The following is a 27,813-nucleotide window of genomic DNA, read 5'->3' as shown; positions in this document are numbered from 1 at the left end:
CCATGGACAAACTGACCAGTCATGTTCAAGATGGCATCTTGTGGTACATGCTATTTGCCAAAGATCAGAACAAACAAAACCAAGAGTTCAATTTGCATACAACCATGTTGATGCCAGGAATAGGATGAGGTGTTAGTTTGGATGGAGTAGAGGACCATTTTAATACCTAGACTACATCTATAAGGGAAAGTTAAAGTGAACATTACTCAAGTCTAACATAAGGTGAGTGAAATAGAGAAAGCAATAGTAGTAATACACAAATGGGAAGCACACATTATGCTAGGGCTGAGTTTTCTAAGACCATAATTAAACCAGCTATGTTCTAAGGTGATTAATACTTGAATGCATAATTACCTAAATTCTGGGAGAACTTTGTGGTTTTTGCTTGTTAGCAACTTACATAGAAAATAAAGTAGTTACTAAAATACCTTGCTTTCTTCGTCTGGTCAGAAACAGCTTTGTAAGCATATCTCCACCAGGACCTTGGATTAGATTTCACTGGCAAAAGTGGACGATAATGAGCAAATTTTAAGCGTTGGTTAAAGGCTGCAAAATTATCAGCTAATTTTAAAATATCTCTGTAACCGTCCTGCAAACACAAAGATATGACTTAGTGGCGAGCAACTGAACCTGTCTCTCAAAAGAAAATCAAGCTGGACTTGATACCAGGGAATACCTTTGACAAACTCAATGTCACATCATTCAAGTTCACCACAGCCTTCTGTAAAGGTTGGTCACTATTAGCAGATTCTTTTCGCCGCAGCTTTGAGTAAGTTGCATCCCCCGTCACAGGTTGCAGAATGTACGAGTGCTTTACCATCATATGATCTGCTGGTTTTCCATCCTTTGTACCAAACCTAAAAACCTAAAGCTCACCAGGGGAAAGTTTTCATAAGATCAATGAAAAAACAAGACCAAATAGATGATGTTGATTACTATATCAAAGATGACTAAGAAGACAGCACCTGAAGCCACTCTGAAGGTAGCAAGTCCTCCCATGACTTGTCAATATTCCATGGTGATATATCAGAATCCAGATAAATTGCAAGTTGATCAAGTTCAACAGACTGCAAGGCAATGAAGAATAGAAACATGAATTGCAAAATAAGGAAGAGTGACAGAATCATAAACCTGAAAACTACCCAGGAAAAATTATAAATTAATAAAAATCCTTTCTTGTTCATTGTTTGCTTAACCAGCCTTCCTCTGTGCTAGTGTAAGGAATCTCACATGAATGGAAAGATCAATTAGCCCTTCAAAGTATCAAGACCATATTAAGCCACATTTTTCCTTCTAAAACTGTCTCCAAGAGTATGCTCGAATCCAGTGCTCTGTTATAAGGAGCAAACTAAATACTTTGATGCGTTTAAAATTAAACCACTAAAAATTGTTCCACAGCTTCACCGCTAATCGGGAATCTATCAATGTATCTGTATCTATCTATATATGGCATGAAAATTAGAACCTTCTGAATACGGTCTAGTGCACCCCCAGAAACAAAGGTTTCCATCCCATTATCATCAACTGTCACAGCAGAGAGTTTGCCCAAGGTTACCCCAGCTGCAAATGGGTGCTCGGGATTGCTGCAAAATAGAAGAAAGTTTCGATTGAAGTTAATTGATAGCTAGAAAAATGAACACTCGGAAGAGAACTATACCTCTCAAGATCCTCATATCTTATATGGATATTTGAAATTGAAAGCTTCAGGTTCCCAATTATCGTGTTGATCAGAGATCCAAGCCATGAAGTATTCTTCATATACAAGGAAAATAAATGTTGAGGGCACGTTAGATTATAACCAGATTCAGGGTATAGGATTTCCAAGAGTGAAACTACCAAAAAATATCAGAGAATTTAAAGTACTAAACTTTTTAAAAGGAAAGAAAGGAGTTCCAACAATTATAATCAGCCAATTTTCCAGAAACAGATTGTTTATTTAATAGTAACAGTGCATGAATTACAAAACTAGTTGCAAGAACACAGCCAGCAAGGCTGGTATAATATTCAGTTAGAGAATGGTAAAGATGCAGAAGGCAACATGAAATTTTTTTTCTTCATTATTTTATAATTTTTAAAACAGCGGAAAAGAACATATTCGTGAACGATTAAAATAGGTTCAGAAGAAAGACACGCATCAACACATCACTTCACATGGACACACACTTACCTCAGAAATATCATGTCAGATAGACAATAACTACAAAAAATAGGATACAGTGTAGGCAACCACCAGGTGATCTTAGCACCAGACCAGAGGAAAGCACTTTTCCCTTGCATTTTTCTTCCAAGTACTAATGCAGTTTAAGAAACCACGAAGGGGAACGATCACAAAGCAAAATAAGGTATAAAAGAGAAGTGTCTGAGAAAGAAAGAACAAGAAACAATACAAGCCAGAATCTTCTTCTTTTTTTTAATCAAGTACAAGCCAGGATCTTCTTAAGTAATGAAGAACGAATTCTGTGAATAAGCAGAGTTGATTAGATCAAAATGCAATTGAAAGAAAAGAGAACAAGGCTCTCAGGGAACTTATGCTAAACCACAAGATGTTGAGAAAATCAAGGCACATCCACATACTCTCTCTTTCAATCAAGTTTTGACCATAAGCATGGCATTGTTGAAGAATGTTACTAATCAGTTATAATATGCTCACAACTAGTAGGTAAGCAATTAGTACTTTATACTAGGGGTGTTCACGGTTCGGTTCGGTTCGGTTTAAACTCAAAAAACCAACCGAACCGAATTACATTAATTTTGTGAAATATTAACCGAACCGGACCGAAAACCGGTTCAAACCGAACCGGTCCGGTTCGGTTAAATCCGGTTTTTTTGGCAAAAAACCGGGAAACCTAATCCCATCATCCAGATTTTTCATACGGCAAGGAAAACACAGACACAGAAAGAAGATGGATTTACAGCACCCTTTGCATGAAAGGCACAGAAATTCAAAACAGAAACTTTCTTGATGGAGCTAGATGAAGGATAATTATCTTTAATATCCAAAACAACTCCTCCATGGTTTCCATTGCCATTAGTCCCACCGATCTCAACCATTACCACCAATACTTACCACAAGAAAGACAGCTAAAAATGAAAAGGGAGGAAAGATAAAAACAAGAAAAAGAGGAAGATTATGGTTTCCATTGCCCTTTGCCATCAATTTTCGTATGTGAAGTTGAAAAATGTGACTTTTGCATTGAAAGCTCTTTCAACAAACCCACTGGAAAGGAAGATTGGGAAATGGGAAAGGAAGATTAGAAAAAACCCACTGGAAAGGAAGCTTGGGAAATGGGAAAGGGAGCTTGGGAATTAATTGAGAGGAAGATTGGGAAACCGGGAAAGGAAAATTAGAAATTAATTGACAGGGGGGCGGCGGCTTTTTGTGAGAGACAGGAGGGTTAGGTTACAATTAACTATTTATACCTCAGACTCAGAGATTTGTGTAATTTTTGGTTTTTAATGGGTCCGGTTCGGTTTATTCCGGTTTTTGGTTCAAAACCGAAACCGAACCGGACCTGTTAAAATTTATGGTTTTGACAATCGGTTTAATCGGTTTTTCATTTCGGTTCGGTTTTTTCGGTTAATTTTTCTTCGGTTTTCTCGGTTTTCTCGGTTAATCGGTTATTTTGAACACCCCTACTTTATACAAGAAGAAGAAGAACATTAAATTAGTGCTTATCCTCTCTACCCACATAAAACTTGCAAAGTTCTTAATCTTCCTTTCCAGCTTACACAATTTAATAGTTACTTTTGAACCCAAAAGTACTGGTGCATCTTACAGAGGCATCTCAAGCAGTTTGCTTAAAAAAAAATAAAAAAAAAACAATCCACAATTATTACCTACCAAATCCACAATTATTACCTACCAAAAACACAAGGTTGCTGCTCACATTTCAATATGAAGCTTCACAGCTTACATCAGGAATGTATCTTTATTATTAAAATGTACCCAGAGAAAAGGCATTGTAATCCTAAAACGCTAGATATCCAGAAGAAAAGGCACCCAAAAACTTAAAGCCGACACCTAAACCTAAAAATGAATAGCTGCTAATGATATCTGGATGAATTAAAGTCACGAACAAAAATATGGAGGGTATCTTGGTGAGTTCAGAAAAGAAGAAGAAGAAGAAGAAGAAAAAGAAAAAGCATTAAGACTCCACAAAGCAAATTAGAAGGTGGATCATCCTCTAAAACATTATTTTCTTGCATGGAAAATTAAGTTGACGGTGTTATTAATAGCATTCATATGGTTGTGCCTATATTCATACATGATTTATGATTACGGTGTTATTAATAGCATGCATTTGGTTGTGCCTATATCCATACATGATTTACAATTAAGTTGAAGAGGATTTATAAGAAGGGCTGATAGTTTCATTTCTTAGAGGAATAAAGAAAACATACTTCTATATTCATCAGATGTTTTCCCAAAGTAAAAGGGATTTAGCCTCAAAAACTCCCTGGCCATTTACTTAAGATCCATACAGATAATTACAAAGGCCTTCACTAACTATGATTCCAAATCTTGCAAACTTTAAATAGAATTTGTATTTCAATGCCGACTATCACCCACCCATTTCATGTGAGTTGCCTGGGTCTCATCTTATCATGCTGTCAAAAACACATGGAAAATAGTAACTCACCAAGCCAAATATCATGCCACCACAAAATTCTGGTACTATCTCCCACTTAATATGCTAAGCCTGAAAAATCCATCTATTCATCCTTAATGTTCTCCACAAGATGATTCCAGAATTAGTTCAGACTACAGAGGAACTACATGACCTAGGAATAGCAAGGAAAAAAATAGATGGTCCATAGGAGCAATCAGTTTCTGGGGGGGAATTTTCATAGATGACACAAGGTAACATGTCTAATATATCTATACCAAATATCAGTCTCATTGATATAATACCAGAACCCCATATAAAATCATGTTTTTTTAGAAAATATGAAACATCTGAGCCATACAAAAGAAAGAGAGAGAGAGAGAGAGAGATTTATTCATTAACAAATAAAAGGAAAACAGGAACAGGAATACTAGTCCACCGCAACTAACAAGTCATCCCAATTGGAAAATGTTGCCCAGTTACAATGGTGTACTTGAGACTCTTCTAGGCAAGTGTGAAGCAACATCTCGTATGGTTTGAAATCAAAAGAATTGCAGAAATCCTATAATGTAAGCCCTAACACTCACAGTAGTAGTTATAATGGAATCATAGACAATTCTAATGTCTGAAATTTCACTGCAAAAGAACTACCATACCATTTCTGACGTCAACTGTTGCGCCTTCTCCAAAAGCTTCATTTCCATTTCCTAAGCCCAAAAGAACAGACAAGTCAGTTCATAATAAGAAAAACATTCCATAGAGCAAACAAAATCTACTTGGGTTCACCATGTCCTACCCGAACTCGGCTTTTCTTTGCTTCTTGAACCACATCCTCAGTAAGCCCGTCAACTTGAGTTGCAGGTTCAGCCAATAAAAATATGCGATCCAAGTAAACTAAAACCGGATCTTGGCCTAGCCTGCTCCATGGAACCTGAAATCGAAAAGTGTCACTCATGCCTCTTTTCCATGGACTAATATGCACAATGCATGCATAGTAGGCTTGCTAAGGTGAACAACAAATATGGAAAATAAAGCAAGTAATTTAAGACATTAACTTCATATTTGCCGTATTAATCTACAGCAAAAAGTAAAGAAACGAGAGAGGGTGCGGGATAGAACATCCTCCAGAAATTTCTTCTTTCTTTTTTTTCTTTTTTGGTTTTGAACAAGGGCTCTCTGCCTTTTTCTCCATTGAAATACGCACTTGAATTCACTTCAACATTATCGCTTATACATCACTCTTCTCGATTGCATAAGGTTTCCATCCAATCTCTAGTTCTTATAAGTTCTTTGGGATTTTCAACCTCTTAGAATCTTATATAGATGAAGTTAAGACAGGATATCATTTTGTAACTTCAAACTCTCAACTCTTTCCACTTCTCTTTTGAGAGTAGATGGAACAGAGAGGAATCGTTATACACATTTTCTGCCACACGTTGTCCAGTTGTAGAAGTCTAGAAAGGATCCTAGTTGTTTCACAGTGATCAAGCAATCATGTTGGGTAAACCAATCATCCCACCTCGACATATAAATAGTTGAAATTGAGATCATAGTAAAAAAAACCGACCTTGAGTTTGACTGATCCAAGAAATCCAGCCTTAACCTTCACAGGCAACTTCAACGCATTGAGTGCCTCAGGCTTCAGTTGCATATTCGTTAGCTCTACATCGCCTGTTTCACATTTTTACACGGCAGTGGTAACTAGTAAACAAAAAGGAAAGGTGATTTTCTAAACCGAGACAAAATTACTAAGAGGGTTAATAGTGGAAACCTTTCCAAACGCTGATCTTGAGAGCTTCTTTGTTGAATCCTCTCACATAATTTCCTAGTAACCTCTGTAACAAAGACGCCACTTGATCCTCCAACATCTTCCGATTTCTTTTAGGATCAAACAATTTGGAGTAACATTATCGGTCGATTGATAGAAAGGTAGGAAGAAGAGAGAAAGAATTTCGCAATTTGAGAGGAGAGAAGAATTTGGTGTTAATTTATTTTTATTTTTTGGGGGGGGATATTTTGGGGGATATTTTTTTCCTTTTCTTTTTTTTTTTTTTTTGGAGATAGTTTCGTCGGTAGTAGAAAACGCTAGGTGACTTTGGAAGGGACAAACAAGCATGGGTACTCTTTAACTGTTTTTGTTTATATGTTGCTGACTTTTTCAAATATTTTTTATTTTAAAATATATTAAAATAATTTATTTTAAATTTTTATTATTTTTAATATCAGTTAATTAAAATTATTATAAAACACTAAATGAAATATTATTTTTATTTTTTAAATAAAACACACTTCTAAATATACTATGATAAAGTTGTTTAAATATCCTAGATAAAGTTTAAGATTGTGATAGTGATTGTTTTAAACATTTTGCTTGAAAATATATTAAAATATTTTTTTTTATTTTTAAATTTTATTTTAACATCAGCACATCAAAACAATTAAAAATCATAAAAAAATTAATCAGAAACAAAAACAATATTAAAAAATCTTCAAAAGCACTTTTTGAACTCAAAAACAAACACATTCTCTCTGCCATAAGCTACAAAACTTTGATTTTAAAAATATTAAATTTTTTTTATTTTAATCCCTCAACATTTTGATTATTAAAAATTTGACTTCGTAAATTATTTTAGTTTACTTTCTATATAATTATCTTGATATCAGACTTGAATCGCAAGCTTGGTGGGTTAGCCTTGTTGACTCGGGTTTTTTTCTTTTTTAATTGGTTTTTTTTCTCAATTTCATCCTTTAACATTGAGTTAATTAGAAATTAGGCTTCATAATTTGTTTCGATTTACTTTTTACGATGTTATCTCAATCTCATGACCAAGGTCATAGGTTTTATGGGTTATCTAGGGTCACTTTATTGTTCCTTCTTTTTAATTTTATTTTTTTCAATTTTATCCTTCCACGATTAATTGATTGAGAATTAAACTTTTATAATTTATTTTGATTTTATTTTTATAGAGTTATCTTAGCCTCGTAATTCAATTCACGGTCTTGGGAAGAGGTCAATTTTTTGGTTTGTTTTACAAGATATTATTCTAGTCTCATAATTTGGGTTATGGATTTTGCGGGTTGACTCAAGTCATATTTTTGTATCCTTTTTTTTCATTGATTTTTTTTCAATTTCATCATTTATCATTAGGTTTATTAGGAATTAGATTTCATGATTTGTTTTGATTTGCTTTTTATAGGGTTATCTCGGTCTCATAACTCGAGTCGTGAGTTTAGCAGGTTAACCTGGGTTCACTCAGGTCTTTTTTGTCCTTTTTTTAATGGATTTTTTTTTAAATTATCCTTCAATATTGGGTTGATTGAGAATAGGGCTTCAAATTTATTTTAATTTGTTTTTTATAGGATTATCATAATCTCATGACCTAGATTGCGGATTTGACAAGTTAGTTCGGATTCATCCAATATGTTGTCGTCTTAATACTTATAAAAAAACTATGTTGTCTTAAGCTCTTTTAGTTAAATTATATTTTTACTAAACATTTAGGTTACTTTTAAATCCGTCAAGTTGATTAGGTAACATTAGGTTAACCCACACACGATTTATATTTTTTTATGCTGAAAAAATATTAGCAATGCCAAGATATTTTTTAATGTTTTAAAAAAATTGATTCGGCCAGTCGCAACATATACGAACATTCTAGTCAACTTCTATTTACAATTACATAAATTAATATTTATTTTCAAAATCATGAGTAATATCTCATAATAGAAACAAAAATGGTGTATTTATTAGAAATTTCAAATATCATTGAGCACCTTTTATGATTAAAGGGGATGTTTTAGAGTGTGGTAGCGGTTGTTTTTCAAAATATTTTTCACCAAAAATACATCAAAATAATTTATTTTTTTATTTTAAAAAAATTATTTTTGACATCAGTGCATAAAAATGATCTAAAAACAACAAAAAAATATTAATTTGAAGCAAATAAAAAAAAAATTCAATTTTTTTCAAAAGCGCTTTTGAAACGCAAAAACAAACAGGTAGTAAGAGTGTTTTTAAACTAGCTTATGCATCCACCAAAATTAGTTTCTGATAAATTTAAGCAGATAGGTGTTCTGCGTTATGCCATGAGCCGAGTCAAATTTTTCCTAATATAAAAAAAAAAGCCTCAGGCAACAACAATTTAAGTAAATTCAGGTTAACTTTACTAAGACGCAATCCAAGATATGAAATAAAAAAAACTCACAAAAAGAAAAGTGAAAAGAAATTGCAAAGCTCAATGCCTGATAACTGAATGTCAAAAGATGAAAAGGAATTTCTAAAAAATATGACGTCAAAGAATAAAACACGGGTCAATCTAAGCTACTTGACTAGCCCACGCCTCGCAATACAAGACTAAGTTAAAAAAATAGAATTTCAAAAGAAGGGTCCAGTAAAAAAAGACTCAGGTTCAATAAAAAAAAAACATAAAAACAAGCTAATCCAAATTAAATTTACTTACTCGTTCTCATAATAACTTAATAGAAAGTTAAGCTAAAAATAACAAAGGTCAATGGCCAACATTTCAACGTCAAGTGATAATTTTTTTAAAAAAAATCAATGTCATAGGAAAGAAGCTAAGGGATAAAAAAATCTCAAGTGAACCTGGGTTAACTCAATTAACCCGCCACCCACGACATGAAATCATGATATAAAAAAAAAAGACTTTCAAAAGGAGGACTTGGCAAAAAAACCATATTTAAATAAAAAAAATATTAAAAAAAAGAATACTTAAGCTAGCCCAAGCTAACTTGACTAACCCGCACTTAGAATAACCCAACAAAAAAAAACTGAAAAAAAAATCACAATGCTCAAGGGTCAATAATTTAATATCAGATGATGAAATTGAAAAAAAAAATCAACCTCATAACAAAAAATATAGAAAAAAAACATGAATCAACCTAAGTTAATGATGAACCTGTTATATGGGATATGAGATTGTGATAACTCAATAAACAAAAAGTGGAATAGACAATAAAGCCAAGGGCCTAATAATCAAACGTCAAATTATGGATTTAGAAGAAAAATAATAATAAACGACCCCCAAAAAAGACCAAACATAATTGGCCTCATGTCAAGAGACAGGGAAAACCCTATAGAAAGACAATCATGAAAAAATAACAAAGTAAAATCTCCAACCGTAAAACAATTTTAAACTCAAACAATACGAACCAAATATGGTATAAAAAACAAAACAAACAAAATAATTAAGGGCTAAATTGAAAAACAAAATAAATCAAGAAGATGATTAAAAAAAACATGCTTGAAAGAATGAGGACCAAGATTTGATTAAAAAAATAAAATAAAATGTTGAGGGGCAAAATCAAAAGAAAGATAAATCAAGAAAACTATAAGAAAATATAAATAATAATAACGAGGACCAAAATTAGATTAAAAAAACAAATGCAATAAAATTGCAAGGGACAAAATTGGAAAAAAATAAAGAAAAGTATATAAAAATAGAAAAAGAGCAATCAAAAGTTGAAGGACCAAATTGGATGTAAAAATCAAAATTGAATAAAATACCCAGGGTCGAAATCGAAAAAAAGTTAAATTTCAAAAACCATCAAAAGAAAAGATAAATAGTAGTTAAAAGGATGGAAGCCAAAATCAATAAAATTACAAACTAGATGACATGATTGTTTTTTAGAAGGGCTGATATAAATTTCAAAGGCATGAGAGAGAAAAGAGAGAGGAATGGAAAAAAGTTTCATCGCAGCCCAACGGACTTCTACCGTAAGCACACGCCACATTGCTGAAAATAAGATGATTGACCGCTCCCAACACCGCCATGTATGAAGGATTTTGGTAACCATATGACCCCGCACGCACTGCTCAAAAGGCTCAAGGGCTGTCACACGGTGACGCGTGCAACTTTTTTTTAACAATATTTAACTACTTAAAAATACCAAACAACCCCTAACTAAATCCAAAACATGCAAAAAATAAAATAAAAAAGAGACTAAAATGCCCTTGAAACCAACCTTGTTTTTGTTAATTTAAGGGTAATTTTGTAATTTAAATGTTTAAAAAATAAAAAAAAAAAGCCCTTCTACACATGTTTACTCTCTTTTTTATCGTAAGGGCATGACCATAAATTTACTGTGTATTTTTTTTAAAAGACTAAAGAACCCAATCGAAAGCTTAATATGTTTTTGATTTTTATGGTAAAATAGTCATTTTACTATAATAAAAAAAATATTATTATTGATTTATCCCCGATAAATTTTGCAATGATTAATGGATCCCTCGAAAAAACAATTATACCCCTAATTCCAAGCTTGTAAGTTTTTAATTTAAGGGTATAAATGTTATTTTATTTTTTCAACGAACAACGAAATGTGTGCTCCCGTGTTTTACTTATGCCTTTTTGGAATTTTTTTTTTTTGTAATGGTGCATTATCCACTTGATTATATATTGCATTGGAATGAATAAATTTATTTAAAACGCTAGTTTCAATGTTGGAATCCAAATAATAACAATAACAATAAAGAAAAACCTTTCCTATTATCAACTCCTAAGAATTTCAAATATAATAGAGCCAGGTTGACATAAAATGGTATAGAATTTTTTATATTGGAAATTTTTTATAAATACACTAGCTAATTTGTTTCAGAATTTATATCCAAATTAATAGGGCTGTGCTCATAATTAAGTAACTAATTATCAATAATTTCCTTTTTTTTTCAAGACAGCAGGTTGCATGGTCACTCATAAGGCCACGTTTTTCAAAAATGCCAACTGCTTTGCTGCAAATTTGCAGATTTACCATCATTCGGAGTCGATTGTGGGTCACGTGCCTAAGATGGCGGGTGGAACAAATAGCTTCACGTGATCTTTTTCTCGATTGCAAGCGATCCCTCATTCCTATCGCAACATGGATGCTATATATACGATGCAGCGGTGCCTGCGCCGCAAGTCGAGCACGTGTCGGCTCGTGGTGCCTTCGCCATTATTCTTTGCGCTTACGTCACTGTACTTTGTTTTTTTAAAGTTGTTTTTATAAAAAATAAATTTTAAAAAAGTGAATTATTTTTAATATTTAATAGTATAAAAAAATAAATTAAAAAATATTTTATAATATTTAATTATATCATAAGAAATAAACTGAAAAATAATTTATTAATATTTTTTATAAGTTTATTAAAAAAATATGCACCGACTATGACAAATAAAAAAATTAAAGGAGTATTGAGTTAAGAAATCCAATTTCATAAATTAATTCAAATAAAAAAAAGTGAAGAAAAAATCTAAAAAAAAAATTAATAGGATGAAATTGAAAAAAATATAAATTATTTTAAATAAAATAAATAGCAATTAAAAACATGGAGACCAAATATTATAAATAAAAAAAATAAATTAAAAAGAGATAAAAAAAAAGTAACAACTAAGAGAATGAGGACTAAAGTTCGTATAAAAATCAAATTAGATCAAATTTTAGGGGTCAAGATTTAAAAAAAATCAAAACAAAATATATAGCAATCAAAAGATTGAGAATTAAATTTAATATAAATAAAAAATATTTTGAATTTTTTAAAATTTCTAAAAAGTTGTTTCATTCTAAAATAAAAGAAAAAAAGTTTTCTAAAAACCAAACCAAAATGATGATAAAATTAAAAATATTTTATAAATTAATTAAAATCAAATAAATAACAACAAAAATAATGAGGATTAAATATGATTGATATAAAAAAAACTCCAATTAAGAGAAAGATAAGATAATAACAAATAACAATAATTAAAATAAGTATCGAAGTTGGTATAAAAATAAAATTAAATCAAATTCTAATGGACGAAATAGAAAAAAAAACTTCTATATAAAATATATAACAATAAAAAAAATTGAGGATTAAGGCTGATATAATTCACAAATAACAACTATTTTTTATTTTTTTTGTAATTTCTAGAACGTGTTTTCCACCAAAAATAAAAGAAAAATACTTTTCTGAAAACCAAACCAAATTTTTATTTCATTTAAAAGTGTTTTTTATTTACCAATTTTTCTAAAGGTAAACAAATATAAGGTATAGAAAAGCACTTTCCATTAAACAAATAGGACCTAAATATTTATTCTTTTTAAAAAGTAGATAATCTATATCAAAAAGTTGAAAAAATAAATATAAGAGAAACATATCAAATCTCCTAATGTTTGATCTTTTTTCCACTCTATTTGTGTTGTTTGGGAAATTACATTTTACATCACAAAAATTATATTGTTGTCGGTGGCATTAAATTCCGTCGGTAATGCCGTCGGAAATTAATTGAAATGCGCACCAAAAAAAGTTCAAAAATCCCGCCAAACTTTTCGATCCGTCGGTATTCGTGCAGACGGACACGTGTCAACATGCGTGCGCTTCGGGATGCGCGTAAAGCCGTCGGTGATTCCGTCGGTATTAGACGCTGGTAACTCCGTCGGTATTTGTGCGGACACGTGTCAGACATGCGTGCGCTTCGTGATGTGCGTAAATCCGTCGGTGATTCCGTCGGTGATTCCGTCGGTATTGTACGTCGGTAACTCCGTCGGCAAATCCGTCGGTGATTGTGGCACAATCCCGTAATTTTTTTGCAACTCTCTGTGAAATACCGACTGGTTATAGTCCGTCTGTATACCCGTCGGTGAAACCATAAATTTTCTTATTTTTTTTATGTAACCCTGTCAAAAAATCTTGAATTGCAATCTTACAGCACACACAGCACAATAACAAGGGCTGACCATTAAAAAAAAAAAATTTCATGTTTCAAATTTTACATTATAAAATAAGGCTTTATAACATGTTTAGTTAGTCAGAATTTTCATCTTCGTCCTCTATTGAATTGTTATCATCAGCTTCATCGCACTCTTCAATTTCGTTATAATCTTCTTCAACAACATTCTTTTTTCCACTAGTAGAGCTCAGAACAACATTCAACTCCTCTGCGTCAACATCGACAAGACTATCATTGAAAACACGAAAATTCGAATTTTCTTCTAAGTCAATCGACGGAGCAACTCGGTATGGTTCAACCAACTCACTAGCTTGAAAAACTTCATCTATCACACTTGTGTCTTCGTTCTCATCCTGAACAACCTCGACATGACCCTTGGGTTTTGTTTTTAAAACGGATAACCAATCAACTTTTGATCGGTCCTTTCTAAAGAAAGGGGTGTATGTGTAATAAACTTGTTGGCATTGCTTTGCGAAAACAAAGACGTCGTTTACGTTGCGGTGTCTAGCTTTTGAGTTGATTTCAACAAGACCATAGTGAGGATCTACTCTGATTCCTCTGTCAGTTGTGTCATACCAATAGCATTGGAATAAAAATACTCTATTTTGCTCGCTATGATATTGCAGTTCGATGACCTCTTCCAATCTACCGTAGTAGTCAACTTCAAACTCACTAAAAGTCGATCCCTTAATACAAACACCGTTGTTGTATGTCTTTCTTCCATGCCCGTATTCGTCAGTATAAAAGACATATCCATTGACAAAATACCCATTATAGCACTTGACTTTTCTTTCAGGGCCCAGACATAGTAAAGACAGTGAAATAGCAGCATTACCTCCCATTTGATAAACCTAGCTTGTAAATTAAATACAACAATAATCAATAAACGGATATTATGTAACATTGACTACAATTAATTACATTACAAGAGATAATAAGTTTGTGATAGGACTTACATGTGTTCTAAACCATGTGGCAAATTGTTCATCTTGTAATTGAAAGATCTGGGATTCGGTCAGCTGTGAGTTATTGGACAGTAAGTATCGTCGATGTTACCTGCAAGGTTGTTCCAAATTATATGAGTGTATGATATCACAAAACATAAATAGTACACTCTTGACAAAGTTTAAGTCGAACATCTACTTACTTAATAAAAGGTCTCACTCATCACAGTTAAATAGGATATAATTGTGTGCTTGTCTGAACTCTATTTCAGACAAATATCTTCCCTCATGGCATTTCTAGGTGTGGGTCGTCCAGGATTGGAGAATATTGACAAGTTCCCACTTGAATGCACTTCACCACCATCATCATGCCGTGGAACACGGTTTATCCTCGTTCTCAAATGAGGTTTGAAATAGTATGAGATAAATGTTGAGATCTCCTCAACAATATACGCCTCACATATTGACGCCTCAACATGCGCCTTGTTCTTAACCTTTTTTTTAAGATATATATATATAAAACATTATCAATTAAAAACATTAAAATAAAAATAAAAACATTTAATTATAAATGTCATAGCAACTGTAATATCTAACCTCTCGAATGGATACATCCATCTGTACTGGACCGGTCCTCCAACTTTTACCTCAAACGGTAAATGTACAGGTAGATGCTCCATTGAGTCAAAAAATGATGGAGGGAATATCATCTCAAGTTTGCATATTGTCTCGACAATATTCTTTTCAAGCCTTTCAATGTGATCAACATTCAACTTGCTGGAGCATATATCTCTGAAGAAATGACTAATCTCCGTTAGTGCATCCCATAACCCCTTTGGCAACAAATCACGAAAAGCTAATGGGATGGGTGTTTGCATAAACACATGACAATCATGACTCTTCATTTCATATAATCTGCATTCCTCTGTATTAACCAGCCTTGATATGTTCGAGGCATGTCCATCGGGGAAACGCAGACTCTAGCACGAAGCTTGCTCTTGGTTTTGCGACCCGTGATCCATCACAAACCAACTCCATATTTTTACGGTTACAGAACAGCGTTACATCCAATCTAGCCTTGATGTTGTCCTTTGTCTTCCCCTTCACATCCATGACGGTGTTGAAAATGTTCTCAAACACGTTCTTTTCAATGTGCATGACGTCAAGGTTATGGCGAAGAAGATTGGTCTTCCAATAAGGAAGCTCCCAAAACATACTTCGCTTCACCTAATTATGGGTCAAACCAAAACCAGGAAACTTCTGCTTACCTGATTGAAGACCAAACACAATTTCATCGTACTTTGACACAACATCAAACAATTCTTCACCGGAAAGACGCGGGGGTGCAACATCATTTTCAACTCTGCCAACAAAGAAATCCTTTCTGTTCTTTCTGTACCTGTGTTTATGTGGCAAGAAACGAAGGTGACAGTCAAAAAAAGAAGCTTTACCCCCATTTGTTAGCGTGAATGCCTTGTTGTTCTCCATACAGTATGGACATGCTAGCTTTCCATGCGTGCTCCAACCAGAAACCATTCCATAAGCTGGGAAATGATTGATAGTCCACATCAAAGCCGCTCTCATAACAAAATTTTGTTTCCTCGAGATGTCATAAGTCAAAGCTCCAGAGGACCACAACTGCGCCAACTCATCAATCAACGGACGAAGACAAACATCTATTCCGCCCCGGACTGCTCGGACCTGGTATGACCATAGATAAAAACATGAACTTCGGCCTCATACACATCCCCGGTGGCAAGTTATAAACCGTCAGTATGACCGGCCAACAAGAATAAGGAGCAGCAAAAGACCCGAATCGGTTGAATCCGTCTGTACATAACCCAAGACGCACGTTCCTTGATTCAGCTGAAAAGTGAGGATGCATACTGTTAAAGTGTTTCCAGGCTTCACCGTCAGACGGATGAACCATCACTCCATCAACCACATGGTGTGATTGGTGCCATGTCATGTGCTCAGCAGTCCTTGGTGACATGAGTAACCTATGCAGTTTAAGTGTGATTGGGAAGTATCTAAGTTTTTTATATGCCACGAGAGTCTTCCCTCTACCAGTTCTGGGTTTGTAACGAGAATGCCCGCATGTCATGCACTCGGTCATCTCAGCATTTTCAAGGTAGTATAACATGCAGAAGTTAGGGCATATATCAATTTTCTGGTATCCTAAACCGAGGGGTTTCATCATGGACTTGGCAGCATAAAAGTTCTCTTTCAGCCTGTTCCCTTCAGGTAAAATGCTTCTCGCCCATTCAATAATCTTGTCATAACCGGCCTCACTCAACCCGTGATCTGACTTGATGGTGAACACCTATGCTACGGCTGATAATTTACTATGGTTCGTGCAGCCATCCCATAATGATTCGTCAGAATCTCTTAACAGATCAAAAAACCTTGCTGCATCTGCATTAGGCTCTTCTTCTACGATTGGACATTCCCTGACATTACCTTCACTCATTCTCATTGCATCCATAACCATATTCCTGTAAGGATTACTGTTCTCATTTCCAACTTCATGCATGTTGCTAGCACTAGAAGTTGACCCAACCACCTGTTCTTCCATGCTCTCATCAGGAACCAATAGTTCTCCGTAAGCATACCAACACAGGTAATCTTCCATGAACCCTTTGGTTAGAAGATGCATCGTTACAACATCTTGATGCAGAAACTTTAAATTTTTACACTTATTGCATGGACACCTAATACCGCCATCAGTAAAATTCCTCGGAATAGATGTTGCGAAATTAATAAAACCCTGGACACCGTTACAATAATCCATCCTTCGCAATCCTTGGGGTGAGTCCCGATACATCCATGAACAATCATCCATGACTTCTATTAAACCTCTATAAAACATAACAAAAATATTGGTTTTCCCCGACATTATCCAACAAACTAAAACAACACTTATGTTAAATATTCATTATCAATTATCAACTATCAACGTTCATACATACAAATTTATACATATATAAATTTACAGAAATCACAACTTCGAAATAGAATTCATAACAATTAAACAAGACTCGTTAAACAAGCTATTAATTATTTATTTCATCACAACGACACATTTAATTCGGTGTAATTCAAACAAAATTTCAACAATTTACAAACAAATATAATTTGATAAAATCTAAAAAAAACTATAACAACTACAAAATTATACATTCATACTACAAGTTTCTTTGACAAATAACAATTAAACAAGTACAAACGTTAACAAAATACATATACCAAAACAATAAAATTCACAATTAAATATTAAAACTAAAAATGATAGATTTACTTACAAAAAAATGATAAAATCTACAAGAAACGGATATTGTGACCACGTACGGATATTGAGTTCTCGTGTTGAGAATAGTGGAGAGTTGGGATGGGTGTGGCTGCAGTTTGGGAGGGGAGAGGTGGGATGGGAAAGAAGAAGAAGGAGAAACAGAGGAAGAGAGTGTCGGTAGATCGGTGGGTATATAATGGTTTTTCCGATGGAATCACCGACGGATTACTTCCGTCGGTGACAGTGCCACGTCACTGTACGGCTATCTCAGTTTGAATCCCTCGATCATTCCGTCGGTAAAATCGTCTGACGTCACCACGCCGTTGCATATTTCCAGACAAACTGTGTACCCCGTTGGCGAAACGGTCGGTATATACCGATGGAATATTTTCTGTCGGTATATACCGACCGTTTCGCCGACGGATTGAGGCCGTCGGTATATACCGACAGATGTTGAGACGGAATTATGTTCGTCGATAATTATTACCGACGGAATGTTTTCGTCGGTAATTCCGTTGGTTTTCTCCGGTTTTCTGGTAGTGGAAGCAACAAATTCACGAGCAACAAAAGCATTCAGAATCAGACCGGGAGTCAAAGCAGGCAGTGTCAAGCCAGCGTAACACCGAACACCAAGCAGGATTGTAGATTCCAACCATACCGTCAAGAACTTTGAAGAACCAAATGAACTTGCAAATAATAACAGAAATCATCATATTAGCAGTAAAGACAGAAGAAGCAGTAGCACGAACAAGCATATCACATGAGTGACGAACAACAGCAGTAAAATGGTAGCAGAAATATGATACAATTGCAGAGAACATAATAACATATATAATGCTAAAGCAGTAGAATGAAGTACGCTAGAAACCTCATTGCAGCATGGCCAAAAAGTTGGGGACAACTAGACAGTTCCAAATCGTAGTTGATGCAAACAAAACCTAAACCTAATGCCTGCTGGATAAAGCATCACCATCAACGCCGCGAGGTATAATTAAAGGCAAAGCTTCACAAGAAGAGTAGTGAACCTGCAAAATTGCCAAGGAAAATGGGCGGGGAATAAGAAATGGGAGTAGAGGGGAGGGGTGTTAGAAATTGCAATTAAACTTTCAGAGGCAAAAGAAAATCAACCAAACAATGATATCCTCTGACCTAGAAAATAAGCTTTGCTTTGCAACAAGCTATTGCCTAGCCAGTTTGGTTCCCTCTTGGTGTGAAAGAAACATTGCTGCTTTGCAAGATGTGAGATAAGAAAGGCACTGCTGCTACAAAGCTTGAAAAACTAAAAACAAACGGTAAGCACAAAGAAAATAATTGAGCCAATCATAGCAAGAGGAACAGTCACCCTGACGGACTTCGTTATCGCTTTCCTTCCAAACAGCATCAATAGAGGAGAACAATATTTCCATCACTCGTTACTTAACAAGAGACTGTGTATGTTCAGAGAACTAATATACCAGATCCAAAAATGCATCATATTTCTATATTAAAATGATCTTTTTAATCTTGTGGCAGCACTATGGAGTTCCGGATCGTCTTCATATTTGACACTCGTGCATTATTACCATCATCGCAGCCATAAAAGTGGCAGGCAAGTCTGGTTTTATAAGACTTGTATCACAAATCACGCACAACATTAATTATGCCAGATTTGCTAGAAAGAAGCTGTGATAGCTGTTTAAAATTGTGATTATAATTTAAAATATTTTTTAAAAAATATATTAAAATAATATTTTTTTATTTTTTAAAAATTATTTTTAATATCAACACATGATCTGAAAATATATATAAAAAATAATTTTAACAAAAAATGAAAATAAAATTTGAGGGCACTGAGCCCAGGAACACTAAAGAAGGCATACCGCAATTTGTCATAATAATTTGGCTTGTTTTTTTGTGTGTTTGGTATTGTGGTAGATTTTATGGTTGTGATTTGAAAAAAGTTGTTTTATAGCACTTTTAGTTGAGGTTGATTTGATATTTATATATATTTGGTTAAAACTGTGGTTGAAATTAAGGTTGAACAAAAAGTAATTTAATGTGTTTGGTGATATATATTAATATTGATGGTTTTTAATTTAAATATTGTAGATTTAACTACTGTTATTATATCATGAAATAAATAATATTTTATATAAAAAAAATTTATATTTATCCAACAAGGACTACAGTTTCCAAGGTTTTTTTAGCGCACAACAAAATCAGGTAAAATATCATTAGGAACAAAATTGAAATTACGATCAAATTCTGTAAATGCTACGCCATCATGCGATCTCTTTCTAATTTATACAGCGTCATTAAATAATGTTAAACACCAAATTTTTTTTAATAAAATATATTTTTTAAAAAAATAGATTTTTTATTATTCACGTAAACAGTGAATTGAATAAAATCACTTCACTGTTTCGTGTTAACAAATGTGCAGAGTGAATTTTCACTCTGCACATTGTTCACTTTTGTGAAGCGACAGTGCGGAGTGAATTAATTCACTCTGCACTGTTCACTTTCCAAAGCTGGTGTTTCTTACTTCTCCCTGACCTGTGTTTCTGTGGCTTTTTCGGTGAGTTTAATGAACTAAAAACACTGCTTATCACTTTAATCGAACATGCATTTTTTATAGTTTCTTTAAAATATAAACGCTGCCGTGTAGACAAACACTCAAGCTTCTTTCAAGAAGTTGATGATTCGGGCACTGTCCTAGATTCTAGGCAAGTAAGCACCAACTTCTTGTCAAGGAATTGATTCTATAATATCCTAACAATGTCCTGATTAAAGAGAAAAGGTCGTAGAAGGCGACGAAATTATTTCGTCAAAGAGCAGCATGACGCAACTTCGTTGACTTTCTCTCTTTCTCAGGATCAATTTTTTTTTTATTTGCAATATAATCCTGAGAATTACTTACCAATAGAAATATTAATAACTTGCAACGTGATGGTGATATTAACGACAATGATAGATTTATGTAACTGTACAATCGGTCTACATTACGTGGGCTTCCCGTTCAGCAATTCTTGATCCAAATGTGCAAACAGCTTGTTTGACAGAATAAAAATTAAGTAAATCATAATAGTTGTACCTCTATTTAGCTGCTGTTTTTTTTTTTTTTCCGGTGAAACCATATTTTTAGAGTTTGTTTTTATTTTTTTGCTCTAAATTTAGTTTTTTTTTATTTTTAAATCGTTTTGATACACTTATATCAAAAATAAATTTTTAAAAATAATAAAAAATATTATTTTGATGTATTTTTTTAAAAAAAATATTTTAAAAAGCAACCACTAACACAGTACCAAACACTACTTTAGAGTTTCCGTTGCGGACAACTGAGTATCAGGCTCTACATTTATAAGACATGGTAAGTAATTCTATGAAAGAGATAAAAATAAGAAAAAAACAAAAGAGAATGAATTAAAAAAAAGAAGAAGAAGAATTGTAAGAGTACTTTTTGTATCTAATTTTCTTTATATGCTGCAAGTATTGAGAATATCGTAGAATTCATCCTATTATATTGTATTGGCGGATGAAGAAGGTTACATCCTCCCTTCACCTAGTTAAAAAAAAATAAACAATAGAGAGGTTAGTTTTGCACGATGGCAGAGGCCTCGGAGGGGTGCATACAACTTCGAACTTATGGGATACTATTTCTGAAAATCTCATTATTGATAGATAATTATATTTTCCGTAGACTGAATTTCTAACATTCAAATTTTCTGGGTGCTGTGTCTCGGACGAACAGCGAGTCAGGCAGAATCAAGACGTGGTAATTTTCTCCCCATCTGTCATTTTTTTTGAGTTACCTGGGCCATTCTGAATTGGGCGTCCATGTTGCTGTAATTCTGTTCCCTATTAGACAGGCCTAGTACTAAATCATCAAGGGCCTGATCTTGACAAACCCTAACCACTACTTAGAAACGAGATTTAGGCTAATATGGACATGGCCTAACGAATGAAAGGTTGCATTCAAGAGATTCTACAGAAACGAACAGGGGCATCCTGACCATTTAGAAACCATCCCTTGCACGCAAAGTAAGAATCTGCTTCTCTTCAATCGGTGGTTGATTGGTTCCACCTCCAGGTCAAGTGGTGGTGTCAAATATGTCCCCACTTCAGGTGGCCAACGACAAGCTTTAGGTGGGCACCCTCGCATTTCATTTGCAAAGGGGCATTTGACGAGTTGTGCTTTACAGTATGAGAAATTGTGTACCGAACAGTAAAAAAGTCCAGGAAAAAAGCTACTGATTTCCTACTCTTTTTTTTGTTTAAAAGTTCAATTTACTATTTTTCTTAGTAGTATTCTTGTACGATAGATTTTCGCCAACATTCCATCCTTCTATTAAATCATGTCACGACAAGTGGCCAGGCCTAGCGCCATTAGCTTTCTTCTCTCTCCAACTATAGACATCCTGATCGCTGATTAATACTTACCATCAACAGTCATGGTGGCCTTAATAAGATTTTTTTTTTGGGGTAAAATTAGCACAGTCAACTTAAAAAGGTATGCACTATTTGAAAAAAAAAAAAAATATATAATTTGATATCATCGCGCTTTAGATGAGTGATATCCACTAGAAAGACCACAATTAAATTTCACCCTTCTGAAGCATGATATTTACTAAATATCACCCTCCTAAAGTATGGCAACAATTAAAATTTAAATAGTTGAACACCAACAAAACACACAGACGTTGTCTTTGTCTCATGGAAAAACCATCGACGCCCTCACCTCTCTCTTAAAAAATCAGTTAATCATTTAGATTTTGCTCTTAAAAGAGCCAATAATAGATGTTGGTCAAACAGATAGTAGTAAAAATAAATTGGTTAATATTGTTTAACGGTGGCACATTGCACACTCGGTTGAGTACCGAGTCCAGCAGTCAAACTTAACATTTGTTCAATTATAATGTATGCAAGTATCAAAATGCAAATGGTATTTACGTGAGGGATATTATAAAAGATTAGATTCATTTGAGATAACAAAGTTAAAAGAGCCACACGCATGTGTTTTGACCTTTGTCCAAAAAAACCACCAACAACTTGATGCAACTTTTATTGCTATAGCTATATCAACCCTAGTAATGAATAATCTTTCAATAATGGATACATGCATATAAGATGAAATAAAATTGCATTACAAGTATAAAATATCATATGATAAAACATGGGTTGCAAAACAGAAGGTGATTGAACATCTTTCTGGTTCATATAAGGAGTTCTTTAAAAAATTATCTAGGTTGTTATTGGCAATAAATGAATCAAATCCTGGAACAAGTGTTGATTGGACACACAAATGATATCTTGATGATAAAGAATAATTATTGCGACATTTTTTTTATATTATTTGGACCTTGTATTGAAGGTTTCAAGTATTATAAATCACTTATTAGTGTTGATGAGACATATTTGTATGAGCAATATAATGAGAAGTTATTGATTGCAGTTACTTTTGATGCAAATAATAAGATATTCCCACTAGCTTTTGCAATTGTTAATGAAAAAAATAATGACAATTGGAGATGATTTTTGCTTTATTTACGAAGATACATTATAAAAAATATTTAATGAGGATGTGTTATGAACCTTTTACGCACAAATTTGATTTGTGGTTTGAAAAAATATGTAACATGAACCCAACATATAAAGAATGGATTGAAAGGGAGCCAAAAGAAAAATAGGCTTTATGTTATGATGGTGGTTACTGATATGGTAATATAACAACTAATCTTTCAAAATTATTTAATCATGTTTTAAAAAATGCTCATGCAATGCCTATTTTTGATCCAATGCAATTAATATTTTATAAATGTTATAGTTATTGGGTCAAGTAGAGACGTGAAGCTAGTGATGTCTTTCAAAATGGAGTAATTTAGCCCCCAACAATTTAGATTGAATTGATAATGAGCATGGACAGACTAGGAGATCATACTACAATGTTGTTTTGACTCTGAGTAACAAGTTTTCCAAGTCAACACCCCTGTTAAATCGGGTGTTGTGAAAGAAGTCAGGTGAGTAATCAAATTGAATGATAGAACATGTATATATTATAAACGACAGACATTTTATCATCCATGTTCACATGTTCTTGCATGCTATACCGAGCATCACTTGAACTTCACACAGTTTGTTGATGATTATTACACGGTTCAAAACTATATGTTAGTTTATGGAATGTCATTTTGTCCATTACTAGAAGAGTTATAATTGACTGATTACACTGGATCTCGAGCTGAAGTAGATTCATATAGATGAAAACTAGGACATGGTCGACGAATGTCAACTTATTTTCATAACGAGATGGATGCAAAAGAAGGTCATACACATTATAGGTGTGGTATATACAATGACACAAGACATAATAGAAAAACATATCCTAATCGACAACGTATGTATAACAATTTGTTAGGTTATGTTATGATATATTATGATATTTTTTTAAGCATATTAAACTTATATAATTTCACACTAATCATAGATACTATTACACAGGATGCTACACACTCGCGGTGGTAGATCATCTACTCATGTTGGGCATGGAGAGAATGCTTATGATATTTTTGTTGAGCATGAGCATGAGCCTGCTGAGTATATTAGTCACAGTATATGCCTACCGGACCCGTTGACACTTCTATGTTGCGGTTGCAGGATCGACTTCAATTGGATGATGTATTTGCTGGTATTGTAAGAATATTTAATTTTAATATATTTTAATTTTGTGTTTTATTTGATTATCATTAAATTTTATATTTTCAATAATTATAATTTAAGTTGTTATGCAGAAGAAAACCATTATTTACTGTCATATATAGAGGTGGATGCGACTGCATGAGCGAGTCCAACCATATGTAGTCCAAGCAGGGTTTTTGTATATCAGTTGTCTTGACGACTTCAAGCTTGACCAAGGCTTGATCCACGCACTAATTAAGCGATAGAGATGTGAGACACATACGTTCCATCTCAGGCATGGAGAGATGACATCGACATTACAAGACATGACGGTTTTGCTTGGATTGCTTATTGATAGACTGACAATCACATCTATTGGTGTTTGTAATATAATTGTGTTATGCGAGTGATCATTTGGATTAGCACCCCCTCCTTCTGAATTGAAAGGGGTAACATCCACTCGTGCTCCGATGAACCCGGATCATCCAGTATCAACATAGACACAGATCGATAGACGAGTTATGTTTATATATTTTAGGATATATATATATGTTTTTGTTGTTTTGCATTCATGAGACTACTTGTGATTATAAAATATGAAAATATATTAAGTTTAGTTAGAATTTATTGATTGAAGTTATTGTAGTTTTTTATATATTTTTTTAAATGTGACAAAATCTTAGGTATAGTTCATATATAGAAGAAACTATACCAAAAATATAAAAAAAATCTAACTCTTCAAAATCATATAGTAAATAAATTTTCAGAATAACAAAAATTATAATTTTATAAATTTTTTCAAGCTTAAAATATAAAAATAACCGAAAACTTTACAGTAGTCAAAACAATAACGGTCTTTTTGAGATCAAATATCACAGTTCAGAAACTCAACAACTAATATCGCGGTTCACAACCACAACCTATATCAAATGTCATTGTTTTGAACCTATAATTATTAAAAAGTTATGTTTCCAAATGATATCCTCAAACCGTGTTATAGCACCGAAACCTTTTCGTCCTATACTATTTGACAATTTATTTTATTTTAGATGCTAATTACCCAATTTATTCTCAATTTATCCCAGATCAGATTGGTTAAAAAAAATAATCTTTAAAAACCTCAACACTAACAAACATAACAAATATTGACAATAGTAACTAAAAATATATAAGGAATAGAACACTCAGAAGTCTAAAATTGCATTCCAACAACGATTGATAATAATTTTTTATTAAAATTATTTTTTATATATTTTCAGATTTAATATCAAAATTAATTCTTTAAAAATAATAAAAAAAAAATAACACTTTATTCGTTAAAAAGCCACCTTTCCGTTTTTGAAATTCCACTGGGCCACATACAGCTCCGACTTACCAGGAAATCATCTCCTCTCTCTCTCTCTCTCTGTCAAACTTCGATGACCATTAAAAGACACGAACCAACTCCAATAAAAGCTACAAAGTAATCACACAAAAAGATCTAAAAGAGGCACAGACTGACAGAGAGGAACTAAAAAAGAGATTTACTTGTCATCATCAGCCTTCGCTGTTCAAGCGTGACTCCATTAGCATCAAAAACCTCCCCACTCCCATACAAAAAAGACAAGAGAGAAAGCACTACACAAGGCCAGATCAGGATCTAACAGCCCATTACACTCTTTCTCACGTAGTAATTCACAGCTATAGTTAGAAATAACAAGGGAAAAAAAATCCTCAAAATTGTTTCCGTTTCTCCTCGCTGGACACAAGGCCATATATAATCAAACCATACCATACATACAAGATCTTTCTCTTTGAGGGCTCTTCATATATGGACAAAAACCACCATCATATCATAGTAGTAGTATTTTCTCTTTCCTTTTCTTTTATTTTGTAGAGGAAATCTATAGGCTCTCTCTGTTTTTTTTTTCTTCTTTAAAGTAAACTCCTTCTCTTTTTTCCATCTCATTTTTATGCTGCGGCAACGGTGCCTGTACGAGAAGGGTAGTCCTGAGCTTTAGTAGGAGATGTGGATTTCTTCTGGTCTTTTTTCCTTAATGCTTTCATAGATGAAGAGAGATTCCAGTTCTTTTCATTGGCTTCGTCTATATCTATTTGCTCTTGTCTGCACTCTTCACTGCAGAATGGCGTGTCCCCTCTGCAAAAACAAGTTTTACATCAGAATCCAACCCATACGTTCTAGCACCACAGATTAAAAAGAAAAACCAAGATCAAAACTAGCGAACTCTAATTTCCTAAACGATCTCACGGATAAAAATAAAAGTTACTTCCATTCCTTTGGCTCACTTAGGTTTTTTTTTTTCAAAAGTTTTACGGAAGATATTACTATTAATATAAGGTCTTAAATATTCTTGGACCCCAATGAAGAAAGCTGTTCTTACACAACAATTGACAGATTGATCTTCTAAGTTTCATTTGGTTGATAAAGAACTCCGTTCCAATCAAATTGGAAGTGAGAAAATAAAAGAAAATCAGCAGTAACAACTGAAAAAAGGAGAAATATCTAACCTGTACATGAAGATGTCTCTGTTATCACCGAGTGATTTCTTGCAAAGAAAACAAGCTTCCAAGAAATGAGGTTGGTGATCTTCATATCTAGAGTCACAATACCTTGCCGATCTTGGAGAAGACACCAGAGATGAAAGGTTTCTAAAACTACCTCTTCTCGCATAACAGAGTGACCTAGAGAAGAATGGGTGATGATTCCCTGAAGACCCAGCTTCCATATCTGCAAGAGAAGCTAACCCATCATCTTCATCTATGAAACAAGGCCTTCTTGAAGATGAGAACTCCATGAATAGTATTGGTATTGAAGCAATACTAATGTTTTGAGGTAATTTGCTGCTTTGAGTTTTTCTATTGTCTTCTTCAAGTTTTCCTTCGAGAGAGAGAGAGAGAGATGAGGAGGTTTAGTAAAGAAGGAAAGGAGATGGCTTTGTGGAAGGATGAGTGGGTGATTGGGAGTGGCAAGTTTTTAAAGAAAGAGAGAGCAGGGGAGAGGTATAAACAACGGCAGGCTTCAAGAATCCGTGAAGATGAATCTATTGGCTCAAAACTACCCGCATCTCCAAGTTACAGTTGATTTGATTTTTTTAGTTACAAGAGATTATGACCTGATTACCCCTATTTTCTCACTTAATTACACATATGTCATTGTTCTCAAACTGACTCGGCTATTGAGGAAAGTTGTTTTTGTAATTCCCGTCAAAATGAAGGGGAAGAATTCACACAATTCTTGATTTGGACCTCACCTTCCACGACCCCCCGCCAGCGACCAACGTTGTAACGTCAATATTTGAGAGAGCCACGCGCGTGGATTGCGCGTTCGCGTTACGTTTACACCCCTCCACGGTCAAGGGCTTGTTCTTTGTACAGGCTTAAGGCTTTCATAATCGAATAGAGGAAAGATGGAATTTTGACTGAAAACATTGTATTTTTTAATTTTTTTTAATTATAATTATTCGGATCAACTTGTGCATCTCGATTAATTTTTTAAAATTTTAAATTTAATAACTAAATAAACCTCTAGTAAATCTAAAATTTATAACACTCGAACTGATAACTTCTAATAAATAAACCCAAAACTTGACCAGTTAAATTAAACCCCTCAATTC

The 27,813-nt window shown here is 33.7% G+C and overlaps 2 protein-coding genes across 2 annotated transcripts in view; both read right to left on the bottom strand.

Annotated features, from left to right (window-relative positions):
* The window catches only part of LOC7475694 (uncharacterized), a 41,611-nt gene extending 34,991 nt beyond the window's left edge, over nt 1-6,620 (bottom strand). Inside the window, exons 1-9 of the mRNA XM_024596624.2 lie at nt 6,379-6,620; nt 6,175-6,278; nt 5,404-5,538; nt 5,264-5,314; nt 1,658-1,752; nt 1,466-1,583; nt 966-1,067; nt 677-865; nt 429-589 (exon numbers count right to left, since the gene is read on the bottom strand). Coding sequence (XP_024452392.1) covers nt 429-589; nt 677-865; nt 966-1,067; nt 1,466-1,583; nt 1,658-1,752; nt 5,264-5,314; nt 5,404-5,538; nt 6,175-6,278; nt 6,379-6,475 — 1,052 coding nt within the window. The 5' untranslated portion in view covers nt 6,476-6,620. The remainder of the gene's footprint in view (nt 1-428; nt 590-676; nt 866-965; nt 1,068-1,465; nt 1,584-1,657; nt 1,753-5,263; nt 5,315-5,403; nt 5,539-6,174; nt 6,279-6,378) is intronic.
* A 19,076-nt stretch (nt 6,621-25,696) lies between these two features.
* Nucleotides 25,697-27,232, bottom strand: LOC18096778 (FCS-Like Zinc finger 2). Its single transcript, XM_006385332.3, has 2 exons — nt 26,708-27,232; nt 25,697-26,336 (listed from the first exon to the last, which is right to left on the bottom strand). The coding sequence occupies exons 1-2, from the start codon at nt 26,992-26,994 to the stop codon at nt 26,150-26,152; spliced, it is 474 nt and encodes a 157-aa protein (XP_006385394.1). The 5' UTR covers nt 26,995-27,232; the 3' UTR covers nt 25,697-26,149.
* Nucleotides 27,233-27,813: the final 581 nt, after the last annotated feature.

This window comes from Populus trichocarpa, chromosome 1, assembly GCF_000002775.5.
Source record: "Populus trichocarpa isolate Nisqually-1 chromosome 1, P.trichocarpa_v4.1, whole genome shotgun sequence".
NCBI classification, from domain to species: Eukaryota; Viridiplantae; Streptophyta; class Magnoliopsida; order Malpighiales; family Salicaceae; genus Populus; species Populus trichocarpa.
Note: the sequence above shows the minus strand (reverse complement) of the source record. Positions and strands in the feature narration are given on the sequence as shown.

Bases quoted from the DNA above. Each gene is read 5' to 3' on its own strand.
- LOC18096778 (XM_006385332.3), bottom strand. From the start codon at position 26,994: ATGGAGTTCTCATCTTCAAGAAGGCCTTGTTTCATAGATGAAGATGAT. The intron at 26,337-26,707 runs GTTAGATATTTC...TTGTTTTTGCAG, and splicing joins AGAGACATCTTCATGTACAG to AGGGGACACGCCATTCTGCA.